At 41.4% G+C, this 22,127-nt stretch overlaps 1 protein-coding gene across 3 annotated transcripts in view; it reads left to right on the plus strand.

Annotated features, from left to right (window-relative positions):
* cep43 (centrosomal protein 43) overlaps window positions 1-21,834 on the plus strand; it is a 30,633-nt gene extending 8,799 nt beyond the window's left edge. Inside the window, exons 7-19 of one of the 3 annotated variants that reach the window (XM_076271728.1) lie at window positions 3,900-3,956; window positions 4,508-4,575; window positions 4,829-4,890; window positions 5,513-5,574; window positions 6,442-6,510; window positions 6,679-6,759; window positions 10,031-10,096; window positions 10,327-10,481; window positions 11,879-11,932; window positions 12,681-12,739; window positions 13,123-13,156; window positions 15,975-16,062; window positions 21,603-21,834. In XM_076271728.1, the coding sequence (XP_076127843.1) occupies window positions 3,900-3,956; window positions 4,508-4,575; window positions 4,829-4,890; window positions 5,513-5,574; window positions 6,442-6,510; window positions 6,679-6,759; window positions 10,031-10,096; window positions 10,327-10,481; window positions 11,879-11,932; window positions 12,681-12,739; window positions 13,123-13,156; window positions 15,975-16,062; window positions 21,603-21,674 (927 nt within the window). In that variant the 3' untranslated portion in view covers window positions 21,675-21,834. The remainder of the gene's footprint in view (window positions 1-3,899; window positions 3,957-4,507; window positions 4,576-4,828; window positions 4,891-5,512; window positions 5,575-6,441; window positions 6,511-6,678; window positions 6,760-10,030; window positions 10,097-10,326; window positions 10,482-11,878; window positions 11,933-12,680; window positions 12,740-13,122; window positions 13,157-15,974; window positions 16,063-21,602) is intronic. The other 2 variants (XM_076271730.1, XM_076271729.1) reach the window with 2 other exon arrangements.
* The last annotated feature ends 293 nt before the right edge of the window (window positions 21,835-22,127 follow it).

Raw genomic sequence — 22,127 nt, forward strand, 5'->3', positions numbered from 1 at the left:
GCCTGAGTTTCCTGGAAGTGAGCAGTGAAGGTGAACAGAGACCAGATTTATGTTTCAAGTGTGTGTGTGACATGTTCCTCACCTCCGGACTGATCTAGGTCAGGCAGAGTCAGTGTGTGCGTGTGTGTGTAGACCACTGGCGCCTGTTCTCAGTGTTGTTTGTTCTTGGGGTTTTTATTGAAAAACATGTGTGTCCTACTTACATTCACCTTGACATTCTTGCTGTGCTAGCTTTGGGGTCGGGTTTGGGGTTGCTGGCTCCCACTCTAGAAAAAAAACAGACATTCTGAGATGGATACACACACACACACGCACATATATGCAAGCACCTTCCAAAAGTCTTGTGTGTCAATCTTTTGCTCTCTTGCTGTGTGCGTGCATGTGGGTGTGTGTTTATGTGTTTAAACTACGGCCCTAGTTCCCATGGAGTTTCCTTATAAGTACACCACGGTTACAGCTACTGTACAGTTTACTCTTTAGCCAATGGGTACCATAGACGGCGTTGAACATTTGTGTCATGATACAAAATATTGAATTCAAGAAATTCACATAAAAATAAATGTACATTTCTTCTTTGCCGTTTAAGACATTGTAAACAAGTTGATATACTGTATACTTTTTTTTTTATTACGAAACTACATCATGACCTTAGGCTCCGTTCAAAACGGAAGACAGCTGCCGCCCTCCCTAAATAGGGAGCTGTCTCACTAGACATGACTTTAGATCATGCATCTTTTAAGAAAGAGCGTAGCACTCTAGAATCTACTGTATGTCGTAAGCAAAATCCGGACGTTAAACTAAATTTGCTTACGGAAGCTATAGGAACGCTATTACTGCCCGTCCCCTATTTCCGCTCTGTTATGTGTATGTGTCACTTATGTGTATGTGTAATTTCTATACAAACCAAGACGGCATATTCCCAAAGAAATGCAAGCACCCACACCATAAGTGTATTTAAATTAGCCATGTACCAAAAATTACATTTTACCCTGACTTGAAGAGCTGTAAACAGTGTTGTAAGGTAGAAATCCGCTTGGAGCTCCAGTGGAATTTTGCGACGAGAATTCTCGGTCTAACCGTACATGTGCCGTGTGAAAGGGCGGAAATAGGCACCCACCAGCCAAGCACTAAACTCCGAGCGTGGTAAACAAAATCAGATGTTTCAGGCCCCGGTAAGAACCAAACCAGATTCGGTTAAAATCTACACACCTATGACTACTGAAAAATCAATTTATCAAATGTTATTTTGAAGTATTAAAAACATTGTTGTTTTAGAATTTTCGAACGTAAGGGGCGGTAGTTGGTGCTTTTACGATAGCAGGCTAACGGTAGAGGTTTGACGGGCGGTACATATATCAGAACAGACGCTAACAATGGTATAATCAGATAGTAAAGCATGTATTTCTTGCTGAAAATCTAAATCAAATACAACTTTCAGTTTTAAAGCCTAAAAAAGTCTTAAATTGGTTGGAATGTCTTACATTTTCGAAAGGGAGGTATTAAATTTAATATGGGACCACAGAGAGTAAAATGTCTCCATCTGGTTTCATGTATTGTTTTTTTTACCACAATTTTATAACCAGTGACCAGTTTACCTTTTGGGGCAAGCATTTGTTCTGTGCGGGTGTCACCTGCATTCCGTTGATCAAGTACTAGAAGGCTACTGGAAGAAGTGTAGTGGTTACAGAGTGAAGATGTCTTTTTCGTGTAGCCCAGGCCTGAGAGAGGTAGCCTACGCAAGCGGTAGCGATAGGGTGGCCATACATCCAGATTTAGGTCGGACAGTCCGGATTTTAAACGCCCTGTCCACCGTCCGGTGCAGCCTGAAGCCGGACGCTCATTTGTCCTCCTTTTTGCAGTTGTGGGCCTTCTAGAATCTTTGCTCAGATGCAGCATAGCGTTTCTCAAACTATGGACGCGGAGACTGCTGGTCAAATTATGCTCGGTTAGGTGCTTCTGTCACTCGTCTGATAATTTGCTGCGCAATTTATGAAGGAACCACGGACCGACAGCAAAAGAAAACAAGCGTTTTCGCAATCAGGAGGAAATACATGTTAAGTTGATCTGTTTGCATCTCTCCAGCGTGTGTTGCTGGCCTAGCATACCCAACAGGGAAGTGAATACCCTGATCTGTCTGCGGCTTGCTTGCCAGCCTTCCCAGTGCTTCTGTAAAGTTGTGAAATAATATCCATGTCCAGATAAACCTCTTGTTAAGGATTTCTGTCACATGCTGGACTCATTTGGTTTTATGCAACATATTGATCAGTCCACTCATGTCCTCGGCCACACCCTTGACTTAATTTGAACCTATGGCATGTCCATTCAAAATGTCCATATTGAGGACGCATACTTTTTTTCCATTTAGATGTCTTGAAAAGGTCGTAAAAGTCTTTAAATTTGCATTTGAATGTGCAGATACCCTGAAATCACATTTCAACAGGTTCAGCAGTCATTATTGATGTCATCCGCCATCTTTGTTTACTTTTCACAGCTGTTTCAGGCGTTTACGCAAAGGATTATGGGTAGCAGGGAGCATAAAGTGTGCATCAATGCTGCCTTCAAAAACAGTTTTTTTTTGGTTTCCAACCGTACTTGCTGCCTCACTCTCCAGTTAGATATCTTAAAAGGCAGCACTTTTTCCCGTTTCAAACAGAGCCATAGTGTCCTTGATGAAACATCACTATCATACTTCAACTTTACAGATGCATTGTTTTGTTGTATGTGTGTGTGCAGACAGACGTACACACACACACACACACACACACACACACAGACACACACACACACAGACACCTAAATTGCTTCCTGCTGAAGTGCAGTACTTCTTATTTTTTAAATGTCAGAGTCTCATATCTCCATTTGTTTACTCATTTACTGTGACAAACTCCATCAAACAGCCCTTGAGCTAGGCTATTGGTATGAGTACGCCATCAAACAGCCCTTGAGCTAGGCTATGCGTACCTGAATGCTGTACCTTTCTGCAGGTGTAAAGCTCTCCGGCATTGTACCTGAATACAGGTGTAAAGCTCTCAGGCACTATACCTGAATGCAGGTGTGGGCTAGGATGTTTCAGATTTGAAAATAGATAATTATAACAACTTTGAAAGTTTCTGATAACTTCTGTCACATACATGCACATTGAGCAAGGCACCGAACCCCTCACTGCTCCCCGAGCACCGCTGTTGTTGCAGGCAGCTCACTGCGCCGTGATTAGTGTGTGCTTCATCTCATTGTGTGTTCACTGTGTGCTGAGTGTGTTTCACTAATTCACAGATTGGGATAAATGCAGAGACCAAATTTCCCTCACGGGATCAAAAGTTATATGTTATATACTTCTCTACTATCCATGCAGTCCAGGGTCTGTAAATGGTAAATAAGCATTATAGCTGCCATAAATGATCCTAAATAGACACAGTACATTTATCCATTTAGCAGACATTGTTATCCAGAGAGAGACTTACATTATGTCAACTACATTACATGGGATTACATTGTCCCCCGGAGTAACTCATTACATGGGATTACATTGTCCCCCGGAGTAACTGCATTACATGGGATTACATTGTCCCCCGGAGGAACTGCATTACATGGGATTACATTGTCCCCGGAGGAACTGCATTACATGGGATTACATTGTCCCCAGAGCAACTCGGGGTTAAGGACACAATGGTGGAAGCCGAAAATTGAACCCGTAAATAATCTGATACAAGTTGTTTCTTTTGTTCTGTATTATTTCACATTCTAGACGACTCAAGGTCATGTTGCAAGGTCACTGGCTGGGCTGTTAAGGGTCTTGTTGTTATGGGAGATCACTAAGGCCAATTTTAATGTCTCTCGTTGTTATAGGAACTGTTGTTATGGGAGATCACGAAGGCCAATTTTAATGTCTCTCGTTATAGGAACTGTCTCCACGCCAGATTGCAGAGGCCCGAAGGAAGTTTGATGCACATTCCAAGGTGGCGTGCACTCCTGCACATCCTCACACACACACACACATGCACATGCACCAATAAAGCCCAGCTGCTGAAAGAAAATGGCATTGCTGTATTAAGTGGTGGTGTGTAACGTGTGGGATGGGAGTGAACGTTGATAGTGTCCAGAATCGTGTGTAATATGATAGTGAATGTTGATAGTGTCCAGAATCGTGTGTAATATGATAGTGAATGTTGATAGTGTCCAGAGTCGTGTGTAATATGATAGTGAATGTTGATAGTGTCCAGAGTCGTGTGTAATATGATAGTGAATGTTGATAGTGTCCAGAATCGAGTGTAATATGATAGTGAATGTTGATAGTGTCCAGAATCGTGTGTAATATGATAGTGAATGTTGATAGTGTCCAGAATCGTGTGTAATATGATAGTGAATGTTGATAGTGTCCAGAATCGTGTGTAATATGATAGTGAATGTTGATAGTGTCCAGAATCGTGTGTAATATGATAGTGAATGTTGATAGTGTCCAGAATCGTGTGTAATATGATACTCCTCTAACGTTGTCTTTTGCTCTCAGGACAAAGCTGGAGGGAAGGCGGAGGCGCTTACTGCTGTGTTTCTAGACTTATGTCCAGCCTTTAGCCGGTAAACACACACACACACACACAAATAAATACATACATACAAATACATACACACACACACTTACAAATTCATACACACACACACACACACACACACACACACACACACAAATACACGCAAAAATACATACGCACTCACACTCCACAAAACTGTTTTTAGTGCCCAAGCCTGTGCACACACATACACACACAAATACGCAAATAAACGGACATGATCTGACCGTGTGTGTGTGTGTGTGTGTGTGTGTGTGTAGGAGTATGCTAGAGTGTTACGTCAAAGATGAGTTAGCTGCCAGAGACAAAGACGGAAGCAGTGGTAAGAGTTAACACACACACACACACTCTCTCTCTCTCTCTCTCTCTCTCTCTTTCTGTCTCACTCGCTTGGGAAGCTTGCATCTTACAGATATCTTTGAATTCTATATACAAATCTGTTCCTATGCCCATTCTCTATGTCATGTGCCTGTTCTATGCCACGTGCCTGTTCTATGCCATGCACCTGTTCTGTGCTTTATCGACCTCCTGATAAGCCCTTGATCTTTGGATCAGCATGTCTGTCAGATGACAGATGTACACTACCAGTCAAACTTTTGGACACAGCTACATTTATACAAATGTATACAAATGAATAGCTGTGTCCAAACTTTTGACTGGTAGTGTAAATGTACTAATAAGTTACACACACACACACACACACACACACACACACACACACACACACACACACATATTTAATGGGAGAATGCTGCATGATTGTGCATGCTCCATAGCTTGGCATCTTTAAATAGTGCCTCACGATCCGTCTGTTTGAACTTCCTGATGTACACACTTCCCAGTCACTAGAATATTTCCCTCTCTGTCTCTGTCTGGCTCTCTCTCTCTCTTTCTCTTTCTGACCTCTTCCTCTCTCTCGTTCTCTCGCTTTCTCTCTCTCGCAGTAGTGGACTTCCAGGAGTTCCTGGGAATGTTGAAGCGTTTCTTCATGCAGTGTCGAAGTGTGGTCAGTACACACACACACACACACACACACATACACACATCAGAGAGCTGTCCATTGTGCTGATTTTGTTTGAGACGTTGTGCATCTCCTTCAAATGTGCGCTTAAAAGGCCCAGACACAGCGCGCCGATTTCAGCCGTCGGGTGTTTCGCCGTCGATTACACATATTGAGCATGTTTTTCAGCCGCCGGGTGTTTCGCCGTCGATTACACATATTGAGCATGTTTTTCAGCCGCCGGGTGTTTCGCCGTCGATTACACATATTGAGCATGTTTTTCTGACTTGTGAGTAGGCATACTGATACTTCATACTTCAGGGATTTTAACAGTTGCCTCAATTAGGCCTGCATGACACACTGGAAGTAGAGAGCAGTAGAGCGGAAGGTCGTGTCATATAGGCAATTAGGACTGCATGAAGTTGGACATTATTTGCTGTTGCAAAGAATCGTTTATCAATGCACTTTTAAAAAAGTTGTAAATAGAATGTCTTCATTTCTTCAATACAATATTAGAAAATATTTACATTTTATCAGTTGTCATTGAACTCATCATTGCCTGGAAAGAATGCATTTACTGCAGAGGCGTGTGTGGGGGGGAGCACATGTGACGAGCTCGTGCTGCATCTTAGCACACGATTATCTCAGGTAGCCCATGTGACGAGCTCGTGCTGCATCTTAGCACGCGATTATGTCAGGTAGCCCATGTGACGAGCTCGTGCTGCATCTTAGCACGCGATTATCTCAGGTACACGCACATACACATATACATACACACACACACACACACACACACACACATACACATACACATATACACACCCAGACACACACACACACACAGTAACTGTTGTCCTGTGTTGGCTATGCTAGGTAATGTCTGACGCAGGTGACACCCCAGCCCGTGGGGTGGAGAACCGTATCACCCAACCACTTAGCCGGGTAAGACACACACACACACTCTCTCACACACTCTCTCTTACACACACACGCATGTACACTCACACACAAGGCTCACACATGCAATAATACACATTGTGTTTAGGTGCACCTAACCCCACACTCACACACACAAGCGTAATGCTAATCTGTGCTGTTTAAATGCTGCAGGTGCTGTCTGATGTAGGGGATTCACCCCCTGCGGCTCCTCAAGGACTCCAGGACAGAATTAATAGCCAACCACACAGTCGGGTAAAACCACGCACATACACACACGTACACATATACATACATACATACACACACACACATATACATATCTCCTGACTTCTCTATGACGCTAAGCTACATATCTCCTGACTTCTCTATGACGCTAAGCTACATATCTCCTGACTTCTCTATGACGCTAAGCTACATATCTCCTCACTTCTCTATGACGCTAAGCTACATATCTCCTGACTTCTCTATGACGCTAAGCTACATATCTCCTCACTTCTCTATGACGCTAAGCTACATATCTCCTGACTTCTCTGTGACAACTAATCGAGAAAATATTATGCTAAATATTTATGCTAACTATTATGTCTTCTCTCGAAATATAATATAATAAAATGCAGATTGTTCGCCTCTGAAAAAAATGATAGTTGCAGTGTGTGTGTGTGTGTTCAAGTCCGCCTGACAGAACAGCCTCCGGCTCCTCAGCCGATGGTCACGTTCCGCCGCAACATCCGGAACCTGTCTCCAACCCACTTTTCCTCGGTGGTTGCCTCCGGTCTACCTCCACTCAACACCTTCTCCTCTCTGGAGGTTAATGAGGCCACAAACTCACTCTGCTCCACACTGAGCTTGTGTCTAGACGAGCTGTGCCCTCTAACCACAAGGCCAGCTCGATCAAAACACTCTCATCCATGGCTAAATGATACCCTCCGATCGCAGCTCACCAAACTCAGAGCCGCTGAGAGGAAATGGCACAAATCCAAACTAACTGATGACCTCAAAAACTACCAGACACTCCTAACCTCCTTCTCAGCCAGCATCACTGCTGTTAAGACGGCCTTCTACAATGACAAAATCAACAGCGCTACAGACACTCGAAAACTTTTCTCAACCTTCAAATCGCTACTCAACCCGCAGCTGCCTCCTCCTCCATCCAGCCTCACTGCGGATAACTTGCCTCATTTTTTACAAACAAAGTGGCGGCAATCAGCAGTCAATTCTCTACATGCCCACACAACGCATCAGACTCAGATACCGCACTCCTACAACCTCCAGGGGCTGCTGGAACATCTTTTTCAGCATTCGCGCCTCTCTCCGAGAGTGAAGTATCTAGACTCCTGACATGTAGTCGTCCTACCACATGCTCGCTGGACCCTATACCTACGAGCCTACTTCAGTCCATCAGCCCGACCATCGCACCAGCTATCACACATGTGATCAATGCCTCGCTAACCTCCGGCACATTTCCAACAGCGTTTAAAATGGCCCGGGTAACACCATTACTTAAGAAAACTTCTCTCAACCCTGCTCAAGTCGAGAACTACCGCCCTGTCACTCCTGCCTTTCCTATCCAAAGGTATTGAACGAGAAGTCTCCAAACAGGTCTCTGACTTCCTTTCACAGAACAACCTTCTGGATCCAAATCAATCTGGGTTCAAAAGCGGCCACTCTACAGAAACGGCTCTGCTGTCTGTAACAGAAGCCTTAAAAGAAGATAGGGCGACCGCTCGGTCATCAGTACTCATTCTGCTTGACTTATCGGCTGCCTTTGACACGGTTAATCACCGCATCCTTCTCTCCATACTCTATAACATGGGAATCTCTGGTTCTGCTCTCTCCTGGTTTGAATCCTACCTCACAGGACGCTCGTTTAGCATATAATGGCTTGGTCAGCTATCTGCACCTCACTATCTCACCACAGGGGTTCCCCAGGGCTCAGTGCTGGGCCCCCTTCTCTTTGCTATCTACACCACCTCCTTGGGACAGATTATCCGTTCGCATGGCTTCTCATACCACTGCTATGCAGACGACACACAGCTCTATCTGTCCTTTCCACCTGATGACCCTTCGGTTTCAGCACAGATCTCGGATTGCCTCTCAGACATAGCTACATGGATGAAGGCACACCACCTCCAGCTGAACCTCTCAAAGACTGAACTGCTGGTCCTCCCAGCTAAACCTACCATACACCACGACATCAACATCAAATTTGACTCCCTGTCTGTTTCACCTACCAGGACTGCAAGAAATCTAGGAGTTGTTCTCGACAACCAACTAACCTTCTTAGATCATGTTGCCTCAGTCGCCCGGTCATGCCGTTTCGCACTCTACAACATACGGAAAATCAGGACTTACTTGACTCAAGATGCTACTCAACTTCTGGTTCAGGCAATAGTGATCTCACGACTCGACTACTGCAACGCCCTCCTGACAGGTCTCCCAGCCTGCGCAGTGAAACCCCTTCAGATGATTCAGAACGCGGCGGCGCGCCTGGTCTGCAACCAACCCACATGTTAAAGGGCACATGTTACCCCGCTGCTTATCCAGCTACACTGGCTACCTATGGCAGCCCGCATCAAATTCAAGGCTCTAACGCTTGCCTACAAAGTAGTCTCCGGTTCTGCTCCCACCTACTTGAATGCCCTCATACAGACATACACTACCTCCAGACCGCTGCGCTCCTCAGACGAACGACGTCTAGCTCTACCACCGGTACGATCAGGCCAATCCAAACTTTTCTCATCTGTTGTTCCTCGTTGGTGGAACACACTGCCAGTTCCTACAAGGGCAGGGACATCCCTCTCCATTTTCAAAAAACTCCTGAAGACCCAGCTCTTTAGAGAACATCTCCTCTCATAGCACCACTTACAACAAGTCTTGTTGATACCAGCACTTACCAGCCGTCTTGAACTGACACTCAACTGTTAAAAACAGCACTCACTGATGCACTTATTCTTACTGTACCCTACCGTTTTTTTTTGTTTTTGTTTTAATTGTCCTAAAATTGTTGAGAATTGCTTTAAAACTTAATCTGTTACCATGTTGTTAGTCGCTTTGATTAAAAATGCGTCAGCCAAATGTAATGTAATGTAATGTAATGTGTGCGTGTGTGTGTGCGCGCCTGCGCGCAAGTGTGTGTGCGTACCCGCACACATATGTGTGTGTGTGTGTGTGCCCGCACGTGTGTGTGTGTGTGTGTGCCCCCGTGCGCAGGTGTGTGGGTGTGCATGGTACTCAGGAATCGTGTGTTTGTCAGGGGATTTCCCCTGAATTTGAATGTGTAGTTACAGGAAGTGGAATTGACACATTTCTGTAAATGAAAGATGTTTTTGTGAAGTTTTGTTTGATGTTTAAACTCAATGTTCTATTTTATTGTGCGCTCTGTGAAAAGGAACCAGAGGTGCGTATACCATCTTTGATTTGCTTCATTCCCTACATGATGTCACATTCAACGTGTCATGCCATACGAATGCCATAACATCTTTTCAAGGGAGATGAAATGTGTGATCTTTGTATTTCTTCCTAGATTCCCAGATTTAAAGGCCAATCTGGAGTTTCACTTGAAGAGTCAGACACACAGGTACAGACACAGGTACACACACAGACACACGCTCCTATTTACCTTTTTGTACAGACGTGTAGCATACACACAAACATGCAGAGTTGCCAGCTGTACCAGAAAACACACTCTGTCTGTGCTGCCTCTAATGCAAACATACTCATGTTCATGAGCGTAATATGATTGGTTGGAGTTGAATTGGAATTAGAGTTAAAATATGCAGTGTTGTGATTGGTTGATTGAGATGGTGGTGTGATTTGCAGATTTCAGAGGTCAAAGGTCACGTGGGTGGAGCTGGAGCGGGCGACTGCAGCAGTGGAGGCTCACTGAGGAAGGCGATGATGGCGGAGGAAGAGGAGGACGAAGGAGACTCGTTCTTTGACGACCCGCTGCCCAAACCCCAGAAGACCTACGGCTCGTGAGGATCACACACACACACACACACACACACACACACACACACACACACACACACACCCCAAAAGACCTACGGCTCAGCAGTGTTTCTTAACTGGTGGGTCGGGACCCAAAAGTGGGTCGCGGAACCGTTCTGGGGGGTTCGCGGAGTTTGTGGGTTAAAAACATAATATGGATTTACTTAAATTGACAAAATGGGACCGAAACCCCAGTGTGGGGTGCAGTGAATTGCTGGCACGACAGCATGAAACCATCAAAACTAGTTGAAGACTTCACAAATGTAATGCCGTCAGCATGTTCCAAACATGTAGGCCTACAGGCACTCTGGGTGCTTTACCATGTAGCTTACCGTATCCGTTGGCTTGAGCGCTACAAAAAATATATTGGTCGCAACTAAATGAACATGGGAAATTGTGGGTCCCAAAGCCAGACCAGTTAAGAACCACTGCCATAAAGAGTTTCAGAGGCTCTCCCCAGTGACTGTAGCCAATGGGAATTGAGAGTGGGTCTGGCTATCGTTCATTGACTTCAGACTTCCAACAGGGGCGTAACTAGCAGTAAAATTGAACTTAAATTGGTGCATTAAGCTCTTACTAAATCGTTTCAGAAGTGCAGCGATCTTGTAAACAAAGGTTTTAAATGCATGTTTACTCAGTCCCAAAGAAATACACATCCATGCCGGATTAGCGGTTGTATTTGCGTGCCCGTGTTTTAGGGACCAAGTTTGTATGGGCATTCCCAGGCTACAGTGACTGAGGAGCCTTCCTCTCCCCTGAACACCTTCTTATTGGCTGCTCCTGTTTCCCTCTCCCCTGAACACCTTCTTATTGGCTGCTTCTGTTTCCCTCTCCCCTGAACACCTTCTTATTGGCTGCTCCTGTTTCCCTCTCCCCTGAACACCTTCTTATTGGCTGCTTCTGTTTCCCCTGAACACCTTCTTATTGGCTGCTCCTGTTTCCCTCTCCCCTGAACACCTTCTTATTGGCTGCTCCTGTTTCCCTCTCCCCTGAACACCTTCTTATTGGCTGCTTCTGTTTCCCTCTCCCCTGAACACCTTCTTATTGGCTGCTCCTGTTTCCCTCTCCCCTGAACACCTTCTTATTGGCTGCTTCTGTTTCCCCTGAACACCTTCTTATTGGCTGCTTCTGTTTCCCTCTCCTCTCTCTCCTTTTTCTTCTTCTTTTCCTCCCCTTGCCCCTCTTCCTCCCCCCTCTTCCTATCCATTGTCCTCTTATCTTTTCTACCTTTCATCTACCATCCCTCCATCTTTTTCCCCCCTCTCTCCTATTTTCTCGTTTCCTCTCCTCTTCTCTCCACCTCTCCTTTCTCCTCCTCCTCTTTTCTCCCCCTCTCCTATTCTCTCCTTTCCTCTTCTCTCCTCTTCTCTCCTCACTGCAGTCGACTCTCCTCTGTGGACCGGAGTGGGTCTGAGAGAAGCACCAGCCAGAGAGAGTGAGTATCGTGTGTGTGTGTGTGTGTGTGTCTGTGCGTGTGCGTGTCTGTGCGTGTGCGTATGTGCGTGCGACTGATTGAGTATTGTGTGTACACAAATTCAATACATAAATATATAAGATAAACAAAACAATGTTGATTAAATAATAATAAGAAAATGAAATGAAAAAAATAAAATAATAGAAGTTGAGAGCAAGCTGTAGGGATTGTTCTTCCTCACCTAGGAAGGTTTTCATTGTTGAATTGTCGTTTAGACCTTTAAATTGTGGGGTTTTTTCTAGAAATTTAGGGTAAAACAAATTCTCAGTAGAGTATATCTGGTCCACCGCAGAAGGAAGTGTTTTTCATCCTCAATCTCCATGAGGTCACAGTAGGAGCAAATTCTTTGGTGTCTCTCTTGCCAGGATAATTTATGCCGTCCAGTTTCAATTTGCAAATTATGTTAAGTAACGACTTTGCGGTTGTTTTAATTTAATCAGATCATTTGCTAGTTCGTATTTTCCATTTAATCTAAGGTAACAATTAATTTTTTTTATTATGTTCGGTGTCTTCTAGTCTTTGGAAAATTAAGGCATTTTTATTGTTATTATGGATTTATTTTAGTAGTATTGGTGTCGTATCACTAATGTCATTGTTGTTCAGATCTCTCTCTCTCTCTCCCTCCCTCTCTCTTCCTGTTCCTCCATCTCTCTCTCCCTCTCTCTCTCCCTCTCTCTCTCTCTTTCTCTCCCTGTTCCTTCACCTCCAGTAAGCATCGGTCTGGGTCTGAGGGAAGAACACCTTCACAGAAAAATGAAGACAGAAACGGTGAACCATACACACATACACATACACACACAAACACACACACATGCGCACACACGTACACATACACATACACACACATACACACACACACACACACACGTATGCACACACGTATGCACATACGCACATACATACACACGCATGCACGTTCACACACACACACACACACACACACATACACGCAAATACACACACATACGCACATACATACACATGCACGCACGTACACACACACATACACGCACGCACACACATACACACATTCTCTTTTGAATGTGTACTCACTACAGTCATGTCTTCAGGTGACTTTCATTCATTGAAGTTCACACCAAAAACAGACACGAGATCTGTTTGCTAAACATGCTGTTATCTTTCCCCCACAGATGAGGAAGCGAACTATGATGACGACTTCAACAGGTGTGTGTGTGTGTGTGTGTGTGTGTGTGTGTGCGCTTTATTACACTTGCCACTTTTGCATACACACATATCTAATGTTTCCTTTAACTTTGGATAATTACACACTGTTCTGTTTGTGTGCTGTGCTTGTGGTGTGCATGTGGTGTGTGTGCTATGCGTGTGGTGTGTGTGCTGTGCGTTTGGTGTGTGTGTTTTACTGTGTGTGATCTGTTCCTCTTATGTATGCTGCGATGTTTATTTCTGATTGGCATGGAGAATGCATCATGTGTTTCCACAATAGAGTCCAATGGGTCACCATGGCAACTATAGCCGCCAATGCAGGCATTACAGACTGTCCATAGAAGTCCATATCGACTGACCTTGCAAATTGGATGTCACGTTCATGAACATATTTTTGACGGATATTATTTGCACAGCTCCCATGGTATTAATGCTAATGATTAGGCTTCAAGTCTTATGGTCTAGTATACATGTTTGGCATGGAGAGTTTTCATGTTGTTTAGTACACTCAGGCCATGTTTGGCATGGATAAAACTATGGTTTAGTATACTCAGGCCATGTTCTATTTCTTATGGTTAAAAAGTTTGGAGCGATAACTCTTAGATTTGTTGGTGTTGTTGTTGGTGTTGTTGTGTTAATTTAATATTCCTTCATTTGTTATGATTTGGTCTGACCTGATATTTTCTCTTGCTGATATATTTTTCTTTTAGTTGTTGTGGTCTGTTCTGCTCTGCGTTCTCTTCCGGTGTGATGTTTCTAAATGGTTCTAATCTGGTGATGTTTCTAAATGGTTCTTCTAATCTGGTGATGTTTCTAAATGGTCCTAATCTGGTGATGTTTCTAAATGGTTTTAATCTGGTGATGTTTCTAAATGGTCCTAATTTGGTGATGTTTCTAAATGGTTCTTCTAATCTAGTGATGTTTCTAAATGGTCCTAATCTGGTGATGTTTCTAAATGGTTCTTCTAATCTGGTGATGTTTCTAAATGGTCCTAATCTGGTGTAGTGTTAATTTCGTCAGACGAGACGAGAGGAAATATGTTCGTCAACGACCTTTTTTTTCATGACTAAGACGAGACGATGACGAGACGGCAGTAATGTCCTGAAACACTGACTAAGACTATCTTAAGATGCATTATTGTTGACGAAAAAAGACGAGACTAAAATGTTTTGCATGAAATAAAAACTAAGATAAAATCTCCCTTCATGTTCGTCTACAAAATGAGAAGACAGAATATCTAGCTGTTATGTTTTCAAAATATTCCGAATGAGTTCATACGCAACAGCTTTCCTGTAGGCTAGTCTACGTGCTGCTGCTGCAACCCTGTGGCTGCAACACGAAACTACATGGAACAAGAACACTGGAGATTTCTGCCAGAGTTAGCAAGCTAACTACCTAAGCTTTATGCCACAATGCTACATACCCAGAAGTTGAAGCTTCTCTCATACAAATTAACATCCCCCAGAATGTCCATACGAAAATGTTCAGCATGTAATGTCAACTATTCATCTAGTTAGACTGATGATGCAAAGTTTGCTAGCAAGTAAGCTAATATGGAAAGTTCGCTAGCAAGTTAGCTATATGGCTAAGATGGAGAGTCTGTTTGGGGAATGTGTTGTGTTTGGGCGCATATCGCCATCTAGTGAGGCGGAGTAAACATTTAATAGTTTGGCCTACGACAGTGTTCCTCAAACTTTTTCAGTTTCAGGACCACTTAACTAACCCTAGCTAAAAAAAAAAAAAAAAGATTAGACCTACTTCAACAGTAGCCTATAATTAGTCTACACAATAGGCCTACTCACTGAACCAACTTGCTTATTGTCTTTGCACTTTGCTTATTGTGTCAGAGGATTCATACTGTATGATTTAAACTGGCATATCTTACATAGACAGTGTTGCAGAACTGTTTGGATTTACATACAAGTTATATTGCAAACAACTCATCTATATTATATTTTACCACGTCTGCTCGCGGACCACTTGGGATAGCTTGCAGACCACCAGTGATCCCCGGACCACACTTTGAGAAACACTGGTCTACGAATATGACAGTGGTCCAGTCAAATCTTTTACTGTCTATGGTCAAATCCCAGCCGAGCTATAACTGTAGCTCGACTTACCTGTGCATGTAAACATACTGACTGACAAAAAATCAGAATGAGTAATTATAACAGACGAGTAGCCCTGTGGACACACAATATTGTTGGAAAATTGAGATGTGTGAAACACTAGGCTATTTGACTCAAATGGTAATCAGAAATAATTTGTTATAAAAAAAGACTAAAATGTGTTGACTAAAACTGACTAAGACTAAGATACCTTTAGTTTTCTTTTGACTAAAACTAGACTAAAATGACGAGACTTTTAGTCGACTAAAACTTGACTAACAAAAATGATATTTGAATGACTAAATATGACAAAGACTAAAAAGGACATTTCGTCACAAGACTAAGACTAAGACTAAATTAAAAATAGGTGACACAATTAACACTAATCTGGTGATGTTTCTAAATGGTTCTTCTAATCTGGTGATGTTTCTAAATGGTTATAATCTGGTGATGTTTTCTAAATGGTTTTAATCTACTGATGTTTCTAAATGGTCCTAATTAGGTGATGTTTCTAAATGGTTCTTCTAATCTGGTGATGTTTCTAAATGGTTCTAATCTGGTGATGTTTCTAAATGGTCCTAATCTGGTGATGTTTCTAAATGGTTCTTCTAATCTGGCGATGTTTCTAAATGGTCCTAATTTGGTGATGTTTCTGAATGGTTCTAATCTGGTGATGTTTCTAAATGGTTCTAATCTGGTGTTCCCGGCAGCCATCGCTCAGAGAACTCTCGCAGTGAGATCAGCATTGGAGAGGAGATTGAGGAAGGTTCTCTCGAGGGGCCAGACTTTAGTGAGAAGGTAACTGTGTGTGTGTGTGTGTGTGTGTGTGTGTGCTTGTGTATTTGTATTTTATCTATGACTCTATATGTGCATTGGCGTGTGTGTGTGTGTGTGTTTGTGCTTGTGTATCTGTATTTTATCTGTGACTCTATATATGTGTGTGTGTGTTTGTGCATTGGCGTGTGTGTGTGTGTGTGTGTTAAAGTAGTATCAATATGTGTTAGTGGGATTGGTTATGTACAGTGCTGAGTGCAACGGTTTGTGTGTGCTCTCACACACGTAAATGTGACAAGATCAACCTTGCAGGATTATTTGTAGCCTTTGCGATTAGATAATTACAATAACTGTGCAGCCCTAGTGCACACACACACACACACACACACACACACACACACACACACACACACACACACACACACACACACACACACATCAATGTGTCTGTCAGTGTACTGGTTCCTCACTAGTGTAATAGACAAATACACACACACACATCAATGTGTCAACCCTCCTAGGTGAGGAAGATCCCTACAGCTTGCAGCACAGTTTGTGTATAAGAGCCACAAACTGAGACAAAACACATAACGGACAAAGAGCAGATATCTTTTTTTTTTTTTTTTTGTTAAATCTTTTTATTTCAAAGGACATTCAAACATGCAAACATATATATTTTTTATCTTTTGTTCGTGTAGCTTACAAGTCCTTTTCGAAGATTTTTCCCTCATACCTCCAACCACCCCCCCCCCTCCCCCACAGGGATGCTCCTATACATATGACAAATTAGAAATAATGCTACTAATAATACTAAATGTAAAAAAAGAAATTATGTAGAACAGAAAATATATTCATATATCTATACATACACACACACAAACACACACACACACACACATATATACATGCGTGTGCGCATATATACACGTGCACACACATACATACATACATACATACACATTAAGAAAATAAAAAATAGGGCTAGTTCATGAAAAAAATGGGTATGGAGGGCTTTGCTTTCAATCTCAATATGTACATATATTTAATAACCAACATAAGAGAAAAACAAACAAAAAAATGAATACCGACGTCATGTCAAGGCTTAAAATCTACCTGTTCTAATTAATCAAACCTGAAATTATAGGACGCCAGAGATCATCAAAAAGATAGCCTTTGTTATATTTCTCCAAAGTCATTTTCTCTAAAGGCAAGAAAGAAGATAATTGGTCCACAAAAGTCTTAAAAGATGGGGATACTTCATTCTTCCAAAATAAAAGTATGCATTTCTTTGCAAAATAAGTAATCAAAATTAATATTCTTCTTTTAGACTGATCCAGGACTAAGGCCTTTATATCATTAAGTAAATATAGACTACGGGAAGGTTCGAACTGTCTATCCAAGACTACTTCAAAAAAATGAATGGATTGAGCACCAGTAGTTTAAGAGGCTACAATCCCAAAACATATGCATGAACGTCCCTTCGGCCTTATTACATCTTTGGCACACAGCTGTAATGTCTTTTGATATCTTATGCATTTTTAAAGGGGTTAAATAGGTTTTGTGGATACATTTGAAATTTGCTTCTTTGATTTTATTGGTTGTAAAGGGGAAGTGGATGTTGTTACAAATATTTAACCATGCATCATCGTCAAATATTTTCCCTATATCATTCTCCCATATCTTTCTTAACCCCACAAATGATGATGGGCCTTCTTTTGTCATAAGGTTGTAAAAATACTAATTTTTCCTTTTAAAGTTTCTGAAGAAAATAACAACTCCTAATTCAGATAATTCAAACCTTAATTGTTTTTCTTTAATAAATGCTGTGATAATGCTTCTTAGTTGTAAGTACTTAAAGAATAGTATGTCTGGGAGTTCAAACTGTAGCTTTAAATCCATAAATGATTTAATCTTGAAATCCATATTTAACATGTCTTTATTTATTTATTATACCAAAATTGGTCCACTGCCTTGTGTTAGATAAGGTGATTTGAGATCTAAGGTCTGGATTCAGAAATATAGGTGAATGGACAGAAGTAACAAAGGACATTCCCATTTTCTTTCTACACTTTTTCCAAGTTTGTAAGGTGTTAGCGACAGTAAAACACTTGTCGATGTTCTTAATTGTTTCAAGGGAGCTAAGGGGCAGTGGTTCGACAAGTTTTGACTCAATATTCACCCACATCGATTCTTGTCTCATTGTTATCCATGAAACTAGGTTCCTTATTTGGGCTGCCCAAAAATAATATTGAAGATTTGTTAATCCCAGACCTCCTAAGGCTTCAGGTTTCATAAGCGTAGAAAGACTAACACAAGGTTTTTTATTTCTCCAAATGAATCTTGAAAAAGAGTTATTGATCAATTTGAAAAACTCTACCGAGAGGGAACAAGGGAGCATCTGAAAAAGAAAGAGAAATCTTGGGAGAATGTTCATTTTAATTAAATTTATTCTTCCTAAGAGTGATAGTGGTAGCGAAGTCCACATTACTAATTCTGATCTGACCTTGGAAGAAAGGAGAGTGTAGTTTTCTAGAAATAAATTATCCAATTCTGGGGTAATGAAAATGCCTAGGTACTTAAAACCTTTTGGAGTGGGGTTGAATCCACTCGAAGCAAGCATTTTTTCAGTTGGTGTCATGTGCAGAAAAATCGCATTGGACTTATTGAGATTAATCTTATATCCTGAGTATTTACCAAATTTGTTAACTGTATTTAGCAGATGAGGGACTGAATACTCGGGATCTAAAATATATAAGAGAATATCGTCTGCAAATAGTGACATTTTGTATTCAGTGGTATCCAACTTAAAGCCACGGATGTTGCTATTACTTCTAATAAGTGCGGCGAGCGGCTCAATCATTATAGCAAAGAGTAAGGGTGACAATGGGCACCCCTGCCTGGTTCCTCTAGTTAGAGAGAAAAAGTTTGAACAATGTCCGTTTGTAATAACCGCCGCTTTGGGGCCCTTATAAATACTTCTAATCCAGTTCACAAAATTATCGCCAAATTTAAATTTATCAAAGACAGAGAGAAGAAAATTAAATTCCACCCTATCGAACGCCTTCTCTGCGTCTAAAGAGAGAAGCAGAGAAGGTTTTTGTTGGTTATTAAGGCAGTTTATTATATTCAATGATCTTCTTATATTGTCAGCTGCATATCTTCCTTTTATGAAGCCTGACTGATCAGGATTGATAAGTGTAGGTAGGATAGACTCCAGCCTTCTGGCTAAGAGTTTGGTGATAATTTTATAATCATGATCCAAAAGACTTATACAGGTCGATAAGAAGAGCAGTGTAAGGGGTCTTTACCACCTTTAAGTAGGACACTGATGTGAGCCAGGTTCATTGTCTGAGGGAGTGTGTTTTCTTTACAAAAATGATTTACCATTGCCATAAAGATTGGGCGGATCTCAGGCCAGAACTCCTTGTAGAAATCTATAGAGAAGCCCTCTGGTCCTGGACTTTTATTTAAGGACATTGAATTAATTGTGGCCAGTACTTCTTCTTCTGTAAATGGGGAATTTAACATTTGCTTATCTAAGAAAGAAATTTCTGGTAATTTAATTAAGCTTAAATAATCTTCCAATCTTTCTTGAGAGAAGACCTGTTGTGATTTATAAAGATTGTTATAGAAGTTGAAAAATGCGTGATTAATCTCCTGAGGATGGTATGTTATTTTCTTTTCCGACATGTATATGGCTTTTATGGTCTATTCCGCTTGCTCCTTCTTTATTTGATATGCTAATAGTTTCCCTGGTTTGTTACCAAGTTCAAAATCATGTTGTTTAGTCAGGTTTATTTTATGGAGAATTTCTTCTGATATTATAGTGTTTAATTTAGCTTTGGCAGTAGTTAGTTGTATCCAGTTAACCTCTGTGGGTGCCATTTTATGTAGGCTTTCTTTCAAACGTACTTCTTCCTCTATATCTTTTCTTTTCCTTAGTTTGTCCCGATTTTTAAATGAGACATATGAGATAAGTAGTCCTCTAAGCGTAGCTTTTGCTGCCTCCCAGATGATGTTGGGCTCTAAGGAGGGGTTGTCATTTTCTTTAATATAGTTCAATATCCACTGCCGTACACTTGATTTAAGTTCATTGTACTTAGGCAAAGAAGGGTTAAATCTCCATCTTTTAAATGGAGTTTTTTTCTGATCCCATTGAATTTTTAGGTGGATTCTAGAATGATCTAAGAGAATGATTGGATGAATAATGCACTTAGATACCATATACATATAGTTTGTAGGAACAAAAAGATAATCTAACCGAGAGTAGGAGTTATGCACATGAGAATAAAATGTATAGTCTCTAGTCTCTGAATTTAATTCCCACCAGACGTCAATTAAATCACAGTCGGTATCGACATCATCCTTAGTATATACACATGAGAAAAGATAACTGTATCACTGTCTATGTACTTAATAGCAATTGCCCCAAAGAAGTAAATAAAAACAGTCAAACTGAAAAAATAAACAAAAAACATTAAGCCCTTAAAGTAAGCAAAACATAAACTATAAAAAACCAAGACATTTATTGGGAAATCCCTATACCCTGCCAAACCTTTTTTAGTAGGCCAAGAGCAGATATCTAATCCTAGTCTTCTTCTTCTTCTTCTTCTTCTTCTTCTTCTTCTTCTTCTTCTTCTTCTTCTTCTTCTTCTTCTTCTTCTTCTTCTTCTTCTTCTTCTTCTTCTTCTTCTTCTTCTTCTTCTTCTTCTTCTTCTTCTTCTTCTTCTTCTTCTTCTTCTTCTTCTTCTTCTTCTTCTTCTTCTTCTTCTTCTTCTTCTTCTTCTTCTTCTTCTTCTTCTTCTTCTTCTTCTTCTTCTTCTTCTTCTTCTTCTTCTTCTTCTTCTTCTTCTTCTTCTTCTTCTTCTTCTTCTTCTTCTTCTTCTTCTTCTTACATTGTTTTGTTTATCTTATATATTTATGTATTGAATTTGGTTCTTTTGCTGGCCCTTCCTTTCCCTGCATGTGCGTTTGAAATAGAGAGAAGAGAGGGTGAAAATCACACACTCCTAATACTAAGCCTAGCCTATCACAAGCTAATACTAAGCCTAGCCCATCACAAGCTTCTAATACTGAGCCTAGCCTATCACAAGTTAATACTAAGCCGAGCCCATCACAAGCTCCTAATACTAAGCCTAGTCTATCACAAGCTGTGCAATTCTGCGCATGGATATTTACAACTGAGAATGTTGCATAGCAATCTTGACCTCACCCACCTGCAACAGGGGTGGGATAGTGTAGTGTTTAAGGAACAGGGCTGGCATGCAGTATCCTGAAAAGTTATGGGTTCAAATCCCGACCTCCCCCACTGTGCCCTTGAGCAAGTCACTTAACCCCAAATTGCTTCAATGTAATCCCAATGTAATCCCATATAATTGACAATATGTTTGGATAGAAAGTGTCTGCTAAACTAATAAATGTAAATGTAATCCACTATATTATCTGGAAATCTCACCCACAGTAATTCATGTGAGTCTGTGTAATTCATGTGTCTCTATGGGGCCTTGATGCCATAGTTAATTTGATTGGTTGAAGATTAAACCACTGTCCCTCTTGCTCTCTAGGTGGACAGCACATTGGACGTCAGTGTATCCCAACTGAGCGAAGGAGCAGATTATCTAGAAGAGGTCTCCTGATTCCCTTAACCTTTAACCTTCAACCCCTGGCCCCTTACATCTGAGTGCCACTGTCGTTGTTGTGTGTGTTTGTGTGTCATGTTCTGCAACTCTTTTCAAAGCCTCTATGATGTTAAAGTAAATAATGTGCCCTTTTCAAATAAATGAAAATATTATATCATTATGACTCTTGAGTCTCTGTAATGTGCCATGTTGTCTTTGGATGTTATGATGGTGATGATGCCCCCTCTGTAATGTGCCATGTTGTCAAGATAGTTTATTACTATTTGCATAATGTTTCATTTGACGGTATGCTCTGTTCTGGGAGCCCCTTGCCCTTCCTTGTGCAAACACACACACTCAGGGTACAGAACAGACCAGGCATCAATGACAACAACTAGACATGATAAGTCAGATGTATGAGGCAGAGATGGGGTGGAGGTGGGTTGCAAAAAGGCTTGCAGAGAAAGTGGC

Source organism: Alosa pseudoharengus, unplaced genomic scaffold (genome assembly GCF_046254945.1).
Source record: "Alosa pseudoharengus isolate Yale_2024_CS ecotype anadromous, Long Island Sound unplaced genomic scaffold, YU_APseudo_1.1 YU_APseudo_1.1_scf_7, whole genome shotgun sequence".
NCBI classification, from domain to species: Eukaryota; Metazoa; Chordata; class Actinopteri; order Clupeiformes; family Clupeidae; genus Alosa; species Alosa pseudoharengus.